The 21,571-nt window shown below is 35.5% G+C and overlaps 1 protein-coding gene and 5 non-coding genes across 6 annotated transcripts; 1 reads left to right on the top strand and 5 right to left on the bottom strand.

The window, feature by feature from the left end:
- Positions 1 to 1,486: 1,486 nt before the first annotated feature.
- On the top strand, positions 1,487 to 3,205 carry LOC142633164 (thioredoxin-like 1-2, chloroplastic). Its single transcript, XM_075807438.1, has 4 exons — positions 1,487 to 2,058; positions 2,153 to 2,335; positions 2,467 to 2,631; positions 2,735 to 3,205. Exons 1-4 carry the CDS (start codon positions 1,831 to 1,833, stop codon positions 2,981 to 2,983), a joined length of 825 nt encoding a protein of 274 aa, XP_075663553.1. The 5' UTR covers positions 1,487 to 1,830; the 3' UTR covers positions 2,984 to 3,205.
- An 11,003-nt stretch (positions 3,206 to 14,208) lies between these two features.
- On the bottom strand, positions 14,209 to 14,298 carry LOC142633181 (small nucleolar RNA SNORD96 family). The gene has a single exon (XR_012843824.1). It is a non-coding gene; the product is annotated as a small nucleolar RNA SNORD96 family (small nucleolar RNA).
- A 392-nt stretch (positions 14,299 to 14,690) lies between these two features.
- On the bottom strand, positions 14,691 to 14,771 carry LOC142633206 (small nucleolar RNA snoR122). Its single transcript, XR_012843847.1, has one exon. It is a non-coding gene; the product is annotated as a small nucleolar RNA snoR122 (small nucleolar RNA).
- Positions 14,772 to 14,820: 49 nt separating this feature from the next.
- On the bottom strand, positions 14,821 to 14,906 carry LOC142633199 (small nucleolar RNA R44/J54/Z268 family). Its single transcript, XR_012843840.1, has one exon. It is a non-coding gene; the product is annotated as a small nucleolar RNA R44/J54/Z268 family (small nucleolar RNA).
- Positions 14,907 to 15,154: 248 nt separating this feature from the next.
- LOC142633198 (small nucleolar RNA R44/J54/Z268 family) lies at positions 15,155 to 15,240 on the bottom strand. The gene has a single exon (XR_012843839.1). It is a non-coding gene; the product is annotated as a small nucleolar RNA R44/J54/Z268 family (small nucleolar RNA).
- Positions 15,241 to 15,500: 260 nt separating this feature from the next.
- LOC142633197 (small nucleolar RNA Z267) lies at positions 15,501 to 15,574 on the bottom strand. The gene has a single exon (XR_012843838.1). It is a non-coding gene; the product is annotated as a small nucleolar RNA Z267 (small nucleolar RNA).
- Between the last annotated feature and the right edge of the window lie 5,997 nt (positions 15,575 to 21,571).

Raw genomic sequence — 21,571 nt, 5'->3', positions numbered from 1 at the left:
TAAGTCAAGTGATAGCCAATGGCTTCTAGTTAATATCTTGTTATTAACGATTAATTTTGACAAATTTATCATTAGATTTTTTATGTTTATAAAACTTCTAAAATATTAAACATCAATAACTATGTTATCAATCAAATGTTTAAATTTTAAATATTTGTAATCTAAAATTATACATAAAATATAACTTTTTTAGATGAAATAGTAAATAAGATATAACTAACACAAAATTTAACATGCATATTAAGGATACAAAGAACATGTCATTTTACCATTAGATTTTTAAAATATGTAGGGTCTGTTTAGTTTAGCATTTCAAACTCACATTTTTACATTTTAAACAACATTACACACTTTTTTACCTTCACGTATTTCAAAAAATTATAAAAAATTTATCTCAAACTACTCTGTCAAACACTCCATAATCACTTTAATTTTTTTAGTGGAGTCGTAGCTAGTGATCATGCCATGCATATGATCAAAGGAAAAAGTTTCTCTCCAAACTAGTTTGGAGAGAAACCCTTCAAACTTATCAAATATTTTTATATTGAGTCTGAAATTTGAAAATTTAATCGTTGAATTGCATGTTCTTATTATATTATTCATGATTGCAAAATTTTAAGAAAATCAAAAATCAATTGCTATGTCATCAAACAAATGTTAAAATTTCAAGTTTTTGTAATCTAAAATTGCGTATAAAAAATAAGTTCATTGATCAAATAGTAAATAAAATCCGATTTGACCGAAATTTGATATGCATGTTAAGAACATAAGGAACATGAAATTCAACGGTTAGATTTTCAAAATTCACACCTAAAAAAAGATATATGATAAGTTTGAAGAATTTCTCTCCAAACTAGTTTGGAGAGGAACTTTATTTATGATCAAATAGGTTCCAAAACACATGTTGTGCTGTCACACAGCTCATTATACAGTAATTCTCTAATTCTTTTTGGTGGCGTTTACAACCAAGTTTGCCTTCTTTTTTTTTTCTTTTGTGAGAAAGAAAATAGAAGGGAAAATGGTTACAGTTGGTCAAATCAAGAAAAAGAAAATTGATTATTGTTCCAGTAATGGTACGAAGGAAATAGAAAAACAAGAAAACCAAAAAAGAAAAAGAAAAAAAAAACTAGAGAGAGAGAGATTGTATTTTAGCGAAGAAAGTGGGGCCTTATCCACACGTTGGAGATGCAAAACACAGTCAGCCACGCGGTTTAGCCGTTTAATGGGACAACAGTGTAACTACCAAACATATCTCGATAATGTAGATTATGGAACAATCAAGAAAACATGGCCGACGCAATCCCATTCTTAGATAAAACAAACTCAAAACAGTCAACATACACGTCAGACACTGCTTAAATTCAGTGAAAAATATATATATCCGAAAAAAAAACAAAAAAACAAAAAATTTATTAAATTTTTATTAATTATTATTGTAACAAATTGGATAAAGTGAATTCCAAAAATCAAAAAATCCCTATTTCTCTTTTTTTCTTTATAACCCCACTTCACTCTTCTTCAACTTTTGAGCTTTGAATTTCAAAGAACAAACAAACTTCTCTTTCTCTCTCTGCAAAACTACTAATATTGGTCAAAAAGAGAATATATTCTTCTCAAATCTTGCTCTATTGCTTGAAAATTAGAAGTGGGTCTCGGTTGCTTTTCTGTTTTAAGAACTTCTCTGTGGCTTTTTCTTGCCTTGAACTTTCTGTATCCCAACTACTTTTGATTCAAAAAAAGTTGCTGTTTGATCCAAAAGGTGAACTGTGGAGTGGGTTTTCTTTGTTTCATTCTATAAGCCCCCCAAAAAGGCCTTGGATTTACACTGCTATGATGGCTTGTTCAATGAAGAGTTGTGTTTACTGTTTGAATGGGACTATTGTTGGCTCAAAATCCAGAGGGTTTTGTCCCTCCCTTGTCTCCGTACAACCTAGGGACTCAAAATCAAGAGCTTTACCTATGCTGGGTGTTGAGTTTATGGGAAAACCCCTTGCTGTTTCAGATCAAAAGGGTTTAAGAGATTGGAATCTTAAACCACCAAGCAATTTCTCTCCTCATGTATGTCAAAGATTTGCCTTTTCTGCTTTATATTTTGGTGAAAGTTTTGGTCTTTATTCCATTTTGGGAACTAATTTTCAATATATGATTTCAGGCACAAGCATCAATCTGTGTAAGCCGAAGTTTGAGATGGTGGGAGAAGACTCTTAAACCCAACATGGTGGAGATTCATTCAGCTAATGAACTTGTGGATTCCTTGCTTAATGCTGGTGATAGATTGGTCATAGTTGACTTCTATTCACCTGGTTGTGGAGGTTGCAAAACTCTCCATCCTAAGGTATATTTGATTTCTGAATTGTATTCAAGTTAAGAAATTTATCACATACTTTCTAATTTAAAAGCCCATCACAATTTTTATATTACTCTATTTTGATTATTAAACCTTGAATTTGGATTCTTCTTTGTTAGATTTGTCAGCTGGCTGAATTGAACCCAAATGCAATTATTCTTAAAGTTAACCATGATGAGCTCAAAGCTATGTGTCACAGTCTCCGCGTTCATGTCCTACCATTCTTTAGGTTCTATAGGGGTGCAGAGGGTCGTCTTTGTAGTTTCAGCTGCACCAACGCTACTGTAAGTTTTTCATTGAACAAACTTTTTAGTATTTCTTAAATTCTCATAACTTTAAAATGGTTATTTGTATCCAAATTTTAAGTCTAAATTTATTGTATTGCAGATCAAGAAATTCAAAGATGCTTTGGCAAAGTATGGGACTGAAAGATGTAGTCTTGGCCCGGCAAAAGGTCTAGATGAATCTGAGCTAATGAATTTAGCATCAATTGGTCAAATTTCAAAAGGGTTATTACCATTGCCATCCACCAAGGAAGAAAGTGTGGAGGATTTGGTTATGAAAAGCATAGATTTATCTGGAGTTCTAAGCAAAGCAGGCAATAAGATGGAACTCAAAAAGGAGATGATTTGTTGAAGAAATCAAATATAAAGGTTATTGTAGAGATTAGCTATGGAGTAAAGCAACTCCATATTTTTGAAAGTGTTGCTTATTGCTTTTTAGTTGTACATATATTGTTGGGTTTTCCATAAGCGGGCTTCTGGTTTTTTGATTTGAGCCCTGCCGGTTTGGTTAATCTGTAATTCGGATTTGATATTGTGATCTGCTATAGAAGTTTATACAGATTCACCATGATTCATATTTTGTCTCATTTTTGGTGATATAATTTTGTATGTCTTTTAATTAAGGCAACTTATTCTTAAATCTATCCAAGAAGGCATTGAATTATTCATGAACTTTTCAAATTATTTTGAATCATTCAAAGAGGTAGGGGTTCAATACTTCTATTCCCTTTCCTGCCTTTTGTATTTGCAAGCAAAATGTATAAACATATTAGGGTTTATAATCTATAATTATCTACTCTAAATTATTGGATAATTTGTAATGTCTATTTTAAACTCCCAAAACCTTAACTTGAGATTAGTTTATGATGTCCATTGTACTATCCAAAATTAATGAATTTCAACATTGAATATGATGATGCGCTGAAATCGACAGTGAATTGTAGGCTCTAAGTCACTCCAATGGGTACTTGTGAATAAGAACAAAGGAATCAAATAGAAGACACCGGCGTGGTATCGGTCAACGATCCTCCGAATGTCAAGTCAATGAATGAGAAGTCTCTATGAACCTTGTAGTGCGAGAGCTAGAGAGTTTCTACGTACCTAAGGAAAGAGACCTCCTAAGGAAAGAGGAGGTCTGATACTTATATAGTGGTGAGTAGTAAACCGAGATCCCTCAGAAGTAGAGATTTTTCCTTGGGAATTTTGTATTAGGGTTTACGTGATTCTAGGGCGTCTTTCCATATGGAAAAGACATGTTAGCATGATAAGGTCTTTGTTCATGATGTGCAAAATATTTTCATACATGAGTATTCATGAGGACCAAACACGGCCATGTAGGACCCGTCAGCTTCTCCACCTTGTCGATCTTAAGGCCATCCGTCGCTTCACGTTTTCTTGTCGGTATTTGGGGGAGATGTATCTGTCGGCTTTGGTGGCGCCATCCATTGAAAGTGTTGTCAGTTTATTAAGGGTACGTTACATCTATCATAGTCTTTCCGGAGCCTCCGTCACCTTTTTGTGAAGCCGACGGTCTCATAGAGGTCGTCCGCTCTCCTAGCTTTCTGCTTATAAGTCAATTTACCTTTGTCGAAAATACCCCTATCAGAATATTTGGAATGTTGATATGGATATTAATTGTTTTGGTTTCAAATTAGGAACGTATAGGTTAGTATTAATGTGACAAAGGATTCTATAAATTGGGTGGATTCTACAAAGTATTAATAGCTTCAATTACCTCAAATTAAAATGATTTTTTAGACAATAAACTTAAAAGATAAGTTTAAAAAAATAAATTTCTTACCCTCGAATTTTATTCTTTGGTGTGCCTAGGGAGTCAAGGCAGCGACTTTTCCTCATTGCAAATTTTATCACTAATTTCACAATCAACATATAATTGATCCAATTTTTAAATTATTTAGTCCATAAAAACGTCAGAGTCAATGTCAAGAACCTTATAAGTTATAATTAAGTAGCATAGCATGTTCTCAATTCTTATGTGAACCAATTCAAATCTCCCGTCTCAATTAAATTATAGGGGGTGTGGTGGTATTCATAATTGTTCATCTAATTATGCTGTAGAGTTTAATTCAATCCTTCCAATTAGTGATTGCATTAATTAATTTCTTCAACTTTCAAAATGAAGACAATTTTATTCTTGATTATTTTATTAGTTAAAATTCTAATAGTGATATGAATAAAAATGGTTAATAAATGTGCATGAAGTATGCCACATTTGTCAAATAATTGAGATGGAGATGCAAAGATGAAACTGATTTATTTTGAAAGCTAATGAATGAAATTGACGACGATGTAAATTAATAATATTTGCAAGAACTCATTAGAAATTTAACTCTTTATTGTTTTTTTTTTTTAGATGAAAAAAAAAAAACCAATTTCCTATTTTGTATATTATGAAAAGGGTGTCAATTTGGATTAGCGTGTTGATTCGTGTTGAGGTATGTGTATTCAACTAAGAGCAAGACTTAGGTACAATACTTAGGTGATGTTCCTTAGGTTCCTCTATTAAGATTCATGTGGCTTTTTATTTATTTATTTTATGAATGGAAGTGTATTTTTTAAGTTAAGTAGCTATATGACAGAATTTTAAGAGGGGAACCTAAGGAACAACATTTAAGGTTAAGTTTTGTCCTTTGACTAAATGTCTCAACCTGAACCCAGCCCATTTAATAATTGTGTCATGATTTTTCAACCCTAACTTGACTTGTTAATAAAGTGGGTTGACACGACCCAACCCGCTTAACACATTTAATAAATGGGTCGTGTTGGGTTGACATGAATGTGATATAACCAAATTTAACCCATTTAATATTTAATATAACATCTATATAGAAATAAATTTTTTACATTCTGAAAGTAATACATACATCTCAAATCTTCAACTCACATTCCAAATAACATAATTCAACAAAAATATAACATTCATTTAGAATTAAGTTCTTTACCATTCAAAAGAAGTGCATACACTTTAACCAAAATTTAAAATAATATAATTTAATAAAAATATAACATTCACAAAACTTGTCAAACGTTAAGTATCAATATTGAAAGAGTCAGTGCAAACAGTAGATTGGTCATGACTAGTGTTTATGAAGTTTCAATTTACAATTATATCACTTGTAAGTATTTGTAATTACTCACTTTTCTTTTTAATTATAAAGTATAGGTTGGATATAAAAGGTATTTGGCAAATTTAAAATAAAATGAATATTTATTTGTTATACGAGTTAAAAAGGTTGTGTTAAATGAGTTATTTCGAGTTAACACAAATAAATTGATATGTCAAACGTGTCTATTACGGAGTGAGAGAGTGTGAGTGTATTGAGCCATGGAAGCTTGGTAGAGAGATTTTTTTTCAGATTTGAAGAGAGCACTGATTTGATAGAGAGAGAGGAGGAGAAAGAGAAAGAATTTTTTTTTTAGAAATGAAAAAGAAGAAGAAGAAAGAAAGAATAGCAAAAGAAAAAGAAGAAGGAGAAGAAAGAAAGAAGATGCCGATAGAAGAAGAAAGAAAGAGAAGAAAAAAGAATCAAGTAGAAAGAAGAAGGAGAAAAAGAAAGAGAGATTGTTTCAGAGGAGTGAGGTAAGGTGGTGGGCAGGGTATGGAAAAAAAAAAAAAAAAGGTGAAAAAGTATTATTTTAATAAAAGAGAGTGTATTATAGATAATCTGATGAAGGTGTTTTTGTAAATTGATAGTGTAAAATAGAAAAAGTAGATTTTTATTGTAAAATAGAAGGAAACTTTTACACATACTGATGCTAATCCTCTTAGATCTCAAATGACATGGGATCTAGCTGGACTAAAGATTTTTTTTGTTGTTGTATAGAAATCATTGCCCTTGCGTCTGCATAGAGATGTTTCTTCATTTTGTGTTTTTTTTTTTGCTAATCCCACGATACTGTTCATGGACCAGCCAACACTTGAAAAATGCGTGAACAATGTTTTACCTTTTAAAAAATATTTTCTTACAGTATTTTCAGCAATAAATTTTCAGCAAAATAAGCGGTAAAGTTGAAACTCAACAATATTTATTCTTTTCAGCGGTACAATATTTAAATATTTATTCTTTGTGAAAGGCATCAATAATGGACTTTGGTGAAATGCCCAAATTTCAACATCTGATGTAGAATTCGATTAAGTACTATATTATTTATATCACCTTCCTTAAGGACAAGTTTGTGTCTTATTTCTTAGCAAACATGAGGTAAATAGATCATATCATTTAACTTAGAACAAGATATACATCAGATACAATAGGACATAGTTTCATCTACTTGCATTTTGTTATGTTATTATAAGAACATGATGTATAGTGTAAGGACTAAAAGAATCTTGTAGTTTATAATGGCATAATTTATTATCTATTATTATAAGAATTAATGTTTAAATTTTTCCTAGCCCATTGTTGTAACTATTTACAAATAATAATAATAAATAAATAACTGAATATAATGAAATTATATCTAAGGCATGACTATTTTCACATATTTATTTCATGACAGCCAAATCTTACAATTTTGAAATCCTTCTCCACAAAATTTATTTATTTTGTAATTATAATATCTTCTTAAAATGTCTTTACCAAAAAAACAAGAAGAATGATTATAGAGAAACATAATTTTCACGAGCGCCACTCACCAAAAGACTAGAGGTTGTAAGATTGAATTAATTTTCTTCAAAAAAGTCAGCCTGTTCAACCTTTTCGTCTTCAAATTCACAAAAATCTTGCACCACAATCACCAAATAAAATAAAATAAATCACATTTTGCTCCAGTATATAATAAACATGGAATTGGTTATCATGTAAACAAAAAAATAAGCACATGGCAACCAGACAAAAAATAAATAAATAACCTGTGAAAGGAGTGAAAGACCCGAACCTTAATTAGAAAAATCAATAATTAATACAAATATCTCAAGCAGCAGTCCAATCAACAAGCCCGAACCTTAAATAGAAAAATATTTTCCAAAGATTACTTAATTTTATTAGTATTTAATTTGGGTCTGAACTTTAAACCAAAAAAACAATATTCAAATCCACTACCTAACCATAGACCCACAAAGAGCAAAATAATGTTAATATTGTCAACAAGGCCAATAGCAAATTGACACCGTGAGTGACCGACGCATGTGATGAACACTCATTTTCTTCAGAAAAAAATGGGTCCAAGATGCACCTATTAAGCAAAGTTTTTTTTTAATTAGTCTGGATGCTCTGTCACCTACGTGGATGGATTTTATTCTTAGCCAAATTGGGCTCCACAAAAATAATGTGAATGTTGATTATTAAGATATGTAGCAACTAGCAAGTGGCCAAATGTCCAATCATTTTTATCACTGTTTTAGTTATAATAGACAGTTGAGTTGGCCAAATTTCTAGTTCCTTCTTTTGATAGCTTTAGCTTTACTCATGCAAAGTCAAGGGAACAATGTAGCTCATGTTTTAGCAAGATGTGCAGTCAACTCGCTCAATTTAATTGTCTAAATGGAAGATGTACCACTAAATATTCTGATTGTTGTTCAAGTTGATTCGACCTCTTCTGATTAATGTTAAGAAGCATGTTCCTCAAAAAGAAAGAAAAAAAAAAAAGACAGTTGAGTTGCTATGCAAACCCGGATAAGATTAAAACCTGAATGTAATGGATAAAGTGGTATTTTCTTGAATTATTTTCGGTGTCCCAATTGCAAATATGTCTTATTGGGTATTTGGGTTCAATGAAATATATGAATAATTTTGTTTCTGGTAGTGAGAGAATCAAGTTGGGAGCCTTGGGACCACAGAAATAAAAACCAATAATCCGGAAACTTTTTAGCCTTAACCTTATGACTTATGAGAAAGGCAGGAAATTGGTAAAAAGGTAAATGTACACAATTTATTCTCTTTTTTATATTTTTTATTTTGAGAACACAAAACAAGAAAATTTTCAACTTATTTTAGAACACTCATTTTTAAGTCATAAAATGAAATAAGATATGGTGGAACTATTACTATTCCCGTGTTTTTTTTTTTTTTTTATATAAACTAATTTAATTGGGAGAAAAAAAAAAAAAAGAGGAGAACTTTATAGTCATAAAATCTCAAATGCATCATTGAAGGAATATATGGGTATATTTGTATAAGATGTTGGAAAATTATATTTTGAATTTAAAATAAGCGTTTGTAAAAAAGTTTTTAAAAGAGCTACGCGAAATTGTGGTTGTGAAACAAAGTTTTGAATTTTAAAAATGTTCTTTTAATTCCCAAAACATCTAACTAAATACATCCTATATGACAATTCCTTCAACAAGGACAATAATGATTTTTGCTATTTTGCTAATTCATTTAAAAAAAAAATTTTAAATCCTAAAGTTTGGGAGTGTAACAGATTTATTCATATAGTAATTATGGGGTCATGGATTTTGGGTTTTGGCCGAGAGCATGTGGTTTTGGCCGAGAATCATGGGTGGTCCGAGTTCGAGGAGTACTATCTCCTCGGATAAAGCCAAACGCAAATCTAGTATAGATCCTAATGATCAAGGATGACCTTCCAGGAAGTTCTAATGATAGCAACGAGCATCATGAACGTACAAGAGGGATAAAGACTCAAAAATATCTAAGGAAAAACTGCTACCACCGCATTAATGAGGAAGTAACCTCTGAACAGTATTATGGCAGCCTTACAGCCACCCCAGAAGACTTTTAGAGGGGGCTGATGGGACAACCATCAACTGTTCACATGTGGTCCACGTGCAGGGTAAGGATGAAGGGAGAGATGTAACGTAAATAAGGGTAAAGATCCCAGAGAAGGGGAGATGAGAAAAGGAGAAGAGAAAACACTATAGCAATTTCAACAACTCCTGTAACCATTGTCATCTAATATATGCTAGAACAGAGCTCCTCGGACTGTGCCGAGAACGAACTTTCTCGCCAAACCAGAACTTTCTCGCCAAACCAGGTTCAATTCTTGTTGACTCATAATCCAAAACCATATTAACTGTTATCCAAGCACTAAAGCCTAGCTCTTTGACCCACTCTCTACAAATTTATTGTACTGGATTCACTGGGCCAAGATCCCTTACATTTTGGGCTTGATCTGAAAATTGTGTCCCTACAATTGGCGCCGTCTGTGGGGAGAGCTTGTGTGATAGTGAGTGCAACGGTTAGATATGATACAATTAGGCCCCCACCAGTAAGAGTCCCTAGGGAAAGCCATTATGGTGGCCAGTTTGCTATGTGAGCAAGTCACTATATGAGGCACACAGTTGTTGTCCTAACTTAGCTTCCACTCAGGTCTATAATACAAAGTGCAGATTATACGGGGAGGAATGCTGAATGGGGCACAGTTCTGGGGGCTTTTGACATTAAGTACATGCTTCGTACCTCTGTCAGGGGCCAGGTTCTCGCGAATTTGGTGGCCGAGTTCGCTGAACCTCCATTAGAGGAAGTGACAGCAACATATGAGCAATTCAAAAGGGCTTTGTGGCGGGGCTAGTTCTTGAAGGTATATATTGATATTTTCTAATTTTTTGAAGTGGTTAAACAGAACCTTAGCTATGCTGGGTCCTCGGACCTCCTGCTTTGGGGAAATTAACACACAATGGCATCTATTGAAGTGGTTAAACAGAACCTTAGCTGTGCTGGGTCCTCGGACCTCCTGCTTTGGGGAAATTAACACACACTGGCATCTTTTGAAGTGGTTAAATAGAACCTTAGCTATGCCGGGTCCTCGAACCTCCTGCTTTGGAAAAATTAATACACACAGGCATCTATTGAAGTGGTTAAACAGAACCTTAGCTATGCCGAGTCCTCTGACCTCCTATTTTGGGGAAATTAACACTTCATGACATTCTCTCTTCAAAGTGTTTAAACTATAACTCAATCATGCCTCAGTCCTCGGACCAGATGATGTGAGAAAGTTAACACTTCATGGCATTCTCTCTTCAAAGTGTTTAAACTATAACTCGATCATGCCTCGGTCCTCGGACCAGATGATGTGAGACAGTTAACACTTCATGACATTCTCTCTTCAAAGTGTTTAAACTATAACTCGATCATGCCTCAGTCCTCGGACCAAATGATGTGAGAAAGTTAACACTTCATGACATTCTCTTTTCAAAGTGTTTAAACTATAACTCGATCATGTCTCGGTCCTCGGACCAGATGATGTGAGAAAGTTAACACTTCATGACATTCTCTCTTCAAAGTGTTTAAACTATAACTCCATCATGCCTCGGTCCTCGGACCAGATGATGTGAGAAAGTTAATACTTCATGACATCTCTCTTCAAGGTCCAAGATTATAACCAAATCCTCAGATTAGTAGCTCTGAAAGGAGCAATTCACAGTATAAATATAGGGCGCTTGAAACGACACTCCCACAAGTGTAAATCAAAGGATCAAAGCAGAATCAACTCTTAAGAATTCAAAACCCCACTTTTCTCCTTGGATGCGAGGAGAAAATCGGAGTTTTGAGGGGCTATTGTGAGGTCATGGATTTTCGGTTTTGGCCGAGAGCATGTGGTTTTGGCCGAGAAGCATGGGTGGTCCGAGTCCGAGGAGTACTATCTCCTCAGATAAAGCCAAACGCAAATCTGGTATAGATCCTAATGATCAAGGATGACCTTTCAGGAAGGTTTAATGATAGCAACGAGCATCATGAACGTACAAGAGGGATAAAGACTCAAAAATATCTAAGAGAAAACTGCTACCACTACATTAATGAGGAAGTGACATTTGAACAGTATTATGACAGCCTTACAGCCACCCAGAAGACTTTTAGAGGGGGCTAATGGGACAACTATCAACTATCCACATGTGGTCCACGTGTAGGATAAGGATGAAGGGAGAGATGTAATGTAAATAAGGATAGAGATCCCAGAGAAGGGGGGATGAGAAAAGGAGAAGAGAAAGCACTATAGCAATCTCAACAACTCCTGTAACCATTGTCATCCAATATATGCTAGAACAGAGCTCCTCGGACTGTGCCGATAACGAACTTTCTCGCCAAATCAGGTTCAATTCTTGTTGGCTCATCATCCAAAACCATATTAATTGTTAGCCAAGCACTAAAGCCTAACTCTTTGACCCACTCTCTACAAATTTATTGTACTGGGTTCACTGGACCAAGATCCCTTACATTTTGGGCTTGATCTGAAAATTGTGTCCCTACAGTAATAATTCATATTAAATCAAATTTTCTTCCGTTTGAGTTGAGTTAAAAGCAAAAAATGAATTTTGACTATCATCTGATCATCATCTAACTATTGGGCTTCGATGAAGCACGAGAGGTTTTTGAGCTCAAGACTTTGCTGAGGGAGGCCAAGGCCCATTGAATGAGAGTACCCGTTCAGTGGCCAATGAAACCAATTAGAGTTCTAAAATGGGGGAATGATGGAGTTAAAGAAGATTGGAGAAGGCCTTTAGGTTTGATTATGGACCCAACAAACAAAAACAGGTTTCAACTCTTTTATCAGAAATAGAGAGTAAAGATGAGAAAGCACGTTACGAAGTTTTGGTATTGATCCCCAAGGTACTTTTTCACAATTCCAAGACCATTAAAGATAATTATCTAGTATCTTAAAACTTAAATACAATACTTAGATACTATTTCTCGAGTTCTCTTCTTAAAATTTCGTCATATAAATTTTTTTAAATAAGATAAAAATATATTTTTTAGTTAAACAATCACCATATAAAAACCTAAAAAACAACACTTATACTGTACTTCAAGTTTGTCTATCCTAAACTATATCAGTATATCCTCTTTTTTCTTGTGTCTATGAGCGTCTCTCTCCTCATTGGATTTTTTTTTTTTTAATTGTGTGAAAATGGAATATTTGATTTTATGGCCAGGTGTTTTCGAGTTTTTTAGCTGAATATTACGAAATCTCGAGTTTATTTGCGTTATAGATATTGTTCCAAGTTATTTAGAAAATTGAGAAAAAAAAGTAAATTTCGACAACGGTGTTACCCAAACTACTGTCCAAGTAAGTGAGTGCTCAAAGTACTAGGTGGGTGCTTGAAGCAAAGAAAAACCAATTGTGGCAATGGAAAACCATATCATGCCTTAAATCTATCTCACAGATTCTTTTTGACTTTTTATTCCTCCTCTTCCTAACAAAAGATTCTTTTTTGTTTTTTCTATTCCTAATAAAAGGCAAGTGCTCTCCTCACAAATCTATCGCACAGATTCTTTTTGACTTTTTATTCCTCCTCTTCCTAACAAAAGATTCTTTTTTGTTTTTTCTATTCCTAATAAAAGGCAAGTGCTCTCCTCACAAAGTGCTCGAAGTACTAGGTGGGTGCATCTCCTCACAAAGTCACTCTTCTGCTTTGCTTCAGTGGCACAACTAAGGATGGTAAATTTTGAATTAATGTAAGGTTTTTTGCTTTGGAAATAAGAGCCAAAGTAGATTGCATTGCTGCTTTCTCTAGCTGTTAGAGAACTTTAGCGTAGCTAGGGTAGTGCCACACTAGCATTAATAAGCAAAGCAAAACAACTTACTTACAATTCTTAGTTATACACACTAAAGCAAAGCAGAAGACGACTAACTAAACAATCAACAAAGATGCAACGCAGACAGATAATAGGCGTTCTTTAAAATACCAGTAACCAAAGATCTTTGCCTGAACATCTTGAAAATGTTGTTGCAAGCACACAATTATTCGAGTCGGAGTCAAAAACAAACAACAATTTCTTAGCCCTCATATACCATATAGAAGAACTTATCACATGAGGTGCTTCTGGAGCCCAATTAAGACTTCTACAAAAGCACCATTCAAATCTCCGTTCTTGCGTAACAATCATCAGGCTTAGGGCATTTATTAACAAAATGATTAAATCCTATGTGAACTAGAGAATACAAAGTTCAATGAACAATAAACTAAATTGTTACACGAAGGTAAACATATTTAAAAGTCACAAAAAATTAATGTAAAAATATTCAGGATCATAATAAAATAGCAACTTATTCATATTTTTAATAAAATATTCTTTTATTAATTTAAGAGATTAAAGCTTGTTTAAAATAAAATTCTTATGTATATAGTAATATGACAAAAATCAAAACCCAAAGCCTTTTGCTAAAATTGTAGGTCATCATAGGCCAATATGGCCAAAGAATTGAACAATGTTTTACACACTCCCAAAATAGGTATTTTGATTTATGATATAATCATCAACAATAAAAATAAAACATGTAAAGAAAAGACAAAGGCAACGAAAAATAAACCAAAAAAAAAATCAAGAACATTTAAAATAATGTTTGTCTCATGGCCAGTCCCAAGAGGTAAAGGCAGCAACGCTGCTCCACAAGGCGATGGAATATGAGACCACTCATCGATGGAGGAGCTCCCTAAGGAGGACCATCAACATCAACAAGCATTTTTATGTGACATTAACTTTGGAATTTGCAAACACTCAATAGGTTTGCTCCATTCAAGTAAGGGATTTCTGGTAAAAATCCCCAGTCACATTGACTTACAATTCACTTTTAAAAATAAAAATAAAAATAGTACTTTAATGTTTTAAGGAATTATTTACATAAGTTTCAAAAAGATGTAATGCTTCAAATAACATATCGCCTCAGAATTGCAGAATAACATCAAGGCCTTAAAAAGCCATTCAGTCCCGAAAGATGGTTATTGGTTAATGATATCATCATTGGCGATATTCAAACACTACAAACTTAGAAAGAAAAAAAATCAAATTTTGTGATCTAAAACAAAGACTGTAAAACCAAATTTGTCAACAAGATTTGGAACTGTATTCTTTCTCTATAGGATCCTAGAGGTATATAGGCCAAGAGAACATCAATTGAAACTGACTTTCTCAGGGACTTCTAAGAGACTTGGCTCACCACACTTGTCAATAACACCACCATAATTCACCACCTAAATGGTAATCCACCGTGCCTCAAATGAAATTCTGTTCATAGCTGATGCTCAGAGTACATTTCAAAACCATCATAGGTTTAGGTAATGTATATCACATAAATTTTTTAATAAAATATAGAGTTTGCTACCAATTGACGAATATATCGCCTAAGAACAAAACTTTAGTTGCCTCAGAGGTAGTGACAATCAGATTTATCAACATTTAATATATATCTGATAATACGTGCAATGAATTGCATCATTGGCAACTAGTACAAAGTTTAAAACAATTACATTAAGCAAAAATAATATAGATGTGAACATCAGAGAGATTCCCATTAGACATGTCAACAATCTCCAAGGGAGTACTGATGTCCCTGTCTGTTTTATCATCACTTGCTCAAAATATTATGTGGGAAATGCATACCATTCAGTTTCAAACCAAATTTTAAATAAAAACAGTTCAATTACATAATTCATGGATGCAAATGTATGACTATGTAAAACAATGAAACCCAGCTCACCATTAGTTAGTATATAAAAGCTAATCACATAAATGAACACTAATCATAGCAATCATTCTAGAGCAATATGCATAAAACAATTCCAAGTTATGAAATTGATGATGAATAATTTGTAATTTTGTACAATATTGCATCAGAGAGATTCCCATTAGACATGTCACCATTCTCCAAAGGAGTGCTGATGTCCCTGTCTGTTTTATCATCACTTGCAATGCCAAATACTATATCAAAGAAATGTCGTTTTATGTAAGAGTTTCAAAAGACCCAATATTAGCTAAGCATATATCATGGAGCCAAGTTAAGCAAATGAAAAAAAAAAAACCCATTTGATAGAAAGTGCCTAAAATTGCAATCCTAGTGTACAAACTCATAACCTATAATGAAAAACACAATCTTTACAAGAATATCAACTATTTAGAAAATCAAGTTAATGATCTGTTTGGTTGCAGAGAAAATGATGACAATATAAAAAGCCTTTGCCTCAGATCAAATTGATTTCACAGAGATTACTCTCTCGGAGTATATTTAGAACCATCACAGGCACAGACATGGGTTTTTACATTGCAAAAATCAATCAAAAACATTGAGAGATTTAGGGTTTGAGAGAGCAAACTCGGTTAAGAAGAAGAAGAAGAGTGAGAATCCTCTGAAGCCAAAATATTTTGAGAGTGAGAGAGAGAGAGAGAGAGAGAGAGAGAGGTCTAGGGTTTGAGGAAGGGTTTATGGGGTTTATATAGAGTGAGAGAGACAGAACAATTAGGGCAAAATCTGAGAAGAGATCTGGACCGTTGATTTGAATGGTAAGAAAACCCCAAAAAAGGATTTATTTGCAGTGATACCCTTATAGTTTATATGTTTTTCACTAGTGCCTATGTTCGTGACATCGTGTGGGTTCTGGAATATTCCAGGCCTGTCTGGGATCTTAAAAAACGTAGTATATACTATGTACTATGTTCCTGTCCATCAATTTGGGCCCAAGCTCGTGTCCATTATAAATGGATCAATATAGAAAAATCTCTCTGATACTTATGGGCTATAAGTTATGGCCTTCTTGATGTAACTGTGAGTTTTGCAAACTCAGTTTTGCATAAATAATGTGGATCTTAAGTAGCCCAATATGCAAGGTCTTCTATTGTCAATGGGCTTCAGGCCTGTTGACACATCACACCCTTTGTTGAGTTTGTGTACATGGTTCAATACTTCAATCCCCCTCACTCTGTTTAGGTTTCTTTCTTTTTTTTTTTCTTTTTTTTATTTTTTATTTATAAAGTGCAGGCCTTTGAAGTTCAACTTTAAACTATTTAATGATTTATGAAAGTTTAAAAGGACCATACTCAATAATGCTTACTGGAACTATATCAAAACAATTATGCCTATAATTATAAGTTAATTATAACCACTTTGTCGATAAAATTCAAATATTATGATATTTATTGGCAAAATTGTACTAAATATTAGATCAACTAGCAAGTAACCAATGCATTCAGAAAAAAAAAACATATGATACACATTTATTTAATAAGTATTAACAAATAATAAAGAGTCAATTAGAGAATTTGTAAAAATGAACCTTTGTTTAGTTTCTCCTTTCTTGCCATGTGGACTGACATCTTTTGCTTACACTTCAATAACAATTGTCATTAGTTGCTAGGTGTTATTTGAATTTTCATAATTGTTCATATTTTTCCCTTTTTGTCTCCTTATTCCTATGTTTTTTTTTTAAGAGGAAACCATCCTCACAATTTATTAAATAGAAATTGAATCACTGTACAAAGCCTCCACAATTGGAGGAGGAGAATCTTCAAGCCGTACAACATCCTCTAGGAGGTCCTTAGCATATCTAGCTAGAGTATGGGCAACAGTATTAGTGCTCCGTTTTGCAAATAGCACCTGTGACCATCTAAGTCCATTAAGCATGCATATCACATCCTGGAGAATGTGGCCCAACCGAGACAGCAACCCTTTCCTCGAACTTAAAGCATTCATGAGAGCTTGGTTATCCCCTTCTAGTACCAATTCTGTAAAACCACACTCCACTGCAAATTCCACCGCACGGCGACAAGCAAGAATCTCTGCTTCTTCATTGCACGTCACAGGGGGACCCTTTGCTGATAAAGCCGCCATGACTTCCCCTCTATCGTTACGGATAATGGCCCCAATACTTGACGCCCCACCTTCTTGGAAGATCGAAGCGTCAAAGTTAAGCTTGAAACGGGTTAAAGGGGGTGGTCTTTATCTCATCGGGCTTGGTAGTGTGGATGGGACTGAAAGCTGGACATTGGCTCGCCTAAACTCCTCTAACAGATCTTGCGCATGTTTAGTTAGTACCTCAGGTGGTTGCAGCTTCTTCCCATGAATTATACCATTTCGTTGGTTCCAAATAACCCAGGTTTAGACAAGAAAATACTTGAGTTCATCAGTGGACAGTCGGTCCATCAACTCCTCCATGAGCTGAAGCACGTCAACTTGGCCTCCAACGCATTTCTACAATCGCTCCGAGCAACCCGCCCATACATCTCGCGCCACTCCACAATTCCACAGGGCATGGATTTCCGTTTCAACTTCAATCTTGCACACTCACACCTATTATCCAGGATGATATTCCTTTGGACCAAATTCACTCGAGTAGGCAGGATATTATGATACATTCGCCAACCAAAAACTTTGATTTTATTTGGCACTTTCAGCTTTCACAAATTCTTCCAAACGGTGCCTCCCACAACTCCAATAGAACTCTCTGCCCAATCCCTCCCCTTTTGCAATAGCCGACCCACATGATATCCTGACCTCACTGTATATTCCCCTGACTTGGTGAAGGTCCAAAACAGAGAATCAGATATTACTCTTCTGCTTAGAGGCACATGCAAAATAGCTTCCCCATCCTCACGGTTAAAATTTTGCTTGATAAATTCTCTGTCCCATCGCCTTGTATTCGGATCTATAAGTTCAGCAACCATCAAATCTTCTTCTACATTATGAGTTGGGTATAGTACCCTATTAGATGGATGATTAGGAATCCACGCATTACTTAAAACCCGAATAGAAGCTCCGTTGCCCACCCTCCAGCACAATCCCCTCTTAAGTATTGGCTTGGCTACCAAAATGCTCTTCCAAGTAAAAGAGCTAGTGGGAGAGTCTGTGGCCTCCAAAAAAATGCATCTAGGAAAATACCATGCTTTAAGGCATCGAAAAAGCAAGGACTCTTGATCATGCAACAATCTCCAACCTTGTTTAGCAAGCATCACCAAGTTGAATTGTCGTAAATCCTTAAATCCCATTCCTCCTTCCAATTTTGGTCTAGTTAATTTTTCCCAACTCAACCAATGGATCTTCTTCTCATTCCCAACTTGCCCCCACCAAAACTGGGCACATAAAGCTTGAAGTTCTTCACACAACTTGACCGGTAGTTGAAAAACCCCCATAGTGTAGGTTGGGATTGATTGAGCCACAACTTTGATTAGTATTTCCTTTCCAGCCCTCAACAACATATTCCCTTTCCACCCTTGAAGCTTTTTCCAAACCCTAACCTTTAAAAAAGAAAAAGTATGGTATTTCTTCCGTCCCACCAAGGTTGGTAAACCGAAGTATGACTTAAATCTATCAACTTCCCTTACCCCCAACAAAGCCTTGATCACATCTCTCTGTTGAAGAGAAGTATTACTGCTGAAATACACCGAAGACTTATCCATGTTAATACATTAGCCTGAAGCTTCTGCGTACAATTTCAAGATCTCCATTACTGCCTTTGTTTCCTTGTCTCTGGCTTGGCAAAATAAGAAGGAATCATCTGCAAACAACAGGTGTGAAATGCGGGGAGCTTGCCTACAAATGGAAACACCATGGATATTCCCTTCCAACTCTGCCTTTTGTAAGAGAGATGTAAATCCTTCTGCATATAAGAGAAAGAGATAAGGTGATAGAGAATCTCCTTGATGGATTCCTTTAGTGGGATGAATCATGCCATAAGCCTTTCCATTAATTAATACGGAAAAAGAAGGTAATGTGACACAACTCATAACCCTATCCACCCATTTGCCAGGGAAACCCAATTTAAGCATGATCTTTTTCAAAAAATCCCATTCTACCCTATCATAAGCCTTACTGATGTCCAGTTTCATGGCAAGTGTCCCAATTTTGCCTTTCTTCCTTCCATGTATCGTATGTAAAGCTTCATAAGCCACCAGCACATTATCTGTAATTAATCTTTCTGGCACAAAGACACTCTGTGTTGGAGAAATAATTTGAGGCAGGATTTGCTTCAACCTGTTGGCTAGCACCTTTGCAATAATTTTGTAAATAACGTTACACAGGCTAATAGGCCTATAATCAGAGACCTTAACAGGATTTTTGATTTTTGGAATGAGAAAAATATAAGTATGATTAAGGGTAGGAGGCAAAAAACTCGTACTAAAAAATTCAAGAATAGCAGACACAACATTATCGCCAACAATATGCCAAATTTTTTGATAAAAAAGGGCATTCATATCATCTAGTCCAGGAGCCTTTGTAGGTCCCATTTGGAACAAAGATGCTTTAATTTCATCTGCAGTAAATTCACTGGACAATGTTTGTTGCATTTTAGAGGACACCTTTTGTTGTACTGCTTCAAGACACTCCTCAACCCGGTTGCATGACTTTGTGGAAAACATATTATTGAAATAATCCACAGCTACTCCTACCACTTCTTCTATCTCCTCACGCTAGCCACCTTATGGGTCCAAGATTCCTTTAATGTAGTTCCTCTGCCTCCTTTGAGTTGCTTTTAAGTGGAAAAATCTGGTGTTTTTATCTCCATGTTTGATCCAATTTACCCTAGACCTTTGAGCCCAATATACTTCCTGTTTTCTTAGCCATTCATCCAGCTCCTTGCTTGCTTGAATAAATTCACTTCGGTGCTGTTCAGTGGACGGGGCACTGGTCAGCCATTCAATCTGCTTTTGCAAATCTTTTATCTCTTTCGTGCCAGCATGAGTTTTGGAAGCTCCCCAAGCCCTCAAATCCATGCTACAACCATTTATCTTCAACCTGACCATTTCCAATGTCGTTTCACCTACCTCACTGTTTTCCCATGCATCTTAAACTACCTTGGCACAGTCATCCCACAACAACCACGCTTCTTCGAATTTGAACCCACGATCTCTTCTAGTATTTTGTCTTGGAGCTGCATGGTTTTGGAGGATCAAAGGAAGATGGTCCGATGCATGCGAGATAATATGCGTGACAGTTGTTCCAGGGAACTTCACCTTCCATGCTTCATTGGCCACAGCCCTATCCAAGCATTCCCTAGCGTTGGCAGTCCCGGGTCTCCTATTATTCCATGTGTAAGGGTAGCCAACAAATCCTAGGTCCACGAGGCGATAGATTTCCAGAGCTTCTCGGAAAGTGTCAAGTTGTTAGGGTGGAGTTGGCCAGAAATTTAGCTTTTCCATCGAACTCAACATCTCATTAAAGTCCCCTATGCACATCCAAGCACCATCCACGTATGAGTATAAATAAGAGAGAAGGGTTCAAGACTTGAAGTGATCTCTTACCTCTGGGCAACCATAAAAACCGGTAAGCAACCATCTAAATCCATCACTCTCGGTCACCCAAGCAAAGATTTGGTTATCCGAGAATTTAAATACTTCCAACCTTATTTCTTCCTTCCATAGCATGGCAAGACCTCCACCCAACCTCGGTTTTTTGACAACAAATTTATTCTTATAAGGTAGCTCACTACACCAATGTTTAATACCGTCGATGTCGAGCTGAGTTTCCATGAGGAAACAAATTTCGGGAGCTTGGTCCTTCACTATTTTGTGAAGACTTCGAACTGTCCAAGGGTTTTCAAGCCCTTGGCAGTTCCAACTCAGTAATTTCATTGCTCCTGGCAAGGGTGGTCCACCACCCCCGCCAATGTTTTCATAGCATTGTCAGCTTCCCCATCTACCTTGGAACATTTATGAGACTTATGTTCAGTGTCTCTACTGCATTCTTCGTTTATGGCTTCTCCAAATTCTCTTTTACCCAACATGGGCTTCATAATAACACTAGCTGAATCCGTTGACCCAACATCCATTCTGATTAGCCTAGTCCACTTACCGTTAGGCCTATTAGGCTTTGACTCTGTGTGGCCCAAACTTGAATTGGTTGTGTTTGACACAACCTTTGACTCGTCAGTCAAATATGGATGCAAATCTTCACCTGGCAATAGTTTCGGCGTAGGTCTATCCACATTTGAAATTTGAACTTCATTCTCTTTCGAGATTTTTTTCGAATTTTCCGGACCCTTCCCTTCCAACCCGTAGTTACCATTCTGGTAGTTTCGGCTTTCCCTGGAGTTTTGTACCCTAGCCACCACCGTTGCCGCTGCTTGCCCTTCATCGCTTTCCATGGCTGGGACATCAGATTTTCCTGTTGAGTCATCCCTCGTTGGACTATCCCTCCCCCAACGTGGTGGGGATTTGCTCCATCCGGTATTTGCTTTTAACCAGTCACCGTATTGGTATTCAATGGGAGAAGCTTTCTTCGATGCTGCAAAGTGCGCTGGGCAATGGTAGAGATC

This window comes from Castanea sativa, chromosome 4, assembly GCF_040712315.1.
Source record: "Castanea sativa cultivar Marrone di Chiusa Pesio chromosome 4, ASM4071231v1".
Classification (NCBI taxonomy): Eukaryota; Viridiplantae; Streptophyta; class Magnoliopsida; order Fagales; family Fagaceae; genus Castanea; species Castanea sativa.
Note: the sequence above shows the minus strand (reverse complement) of the source record. Positions and strands in the feature narration are given on the sequence as shown.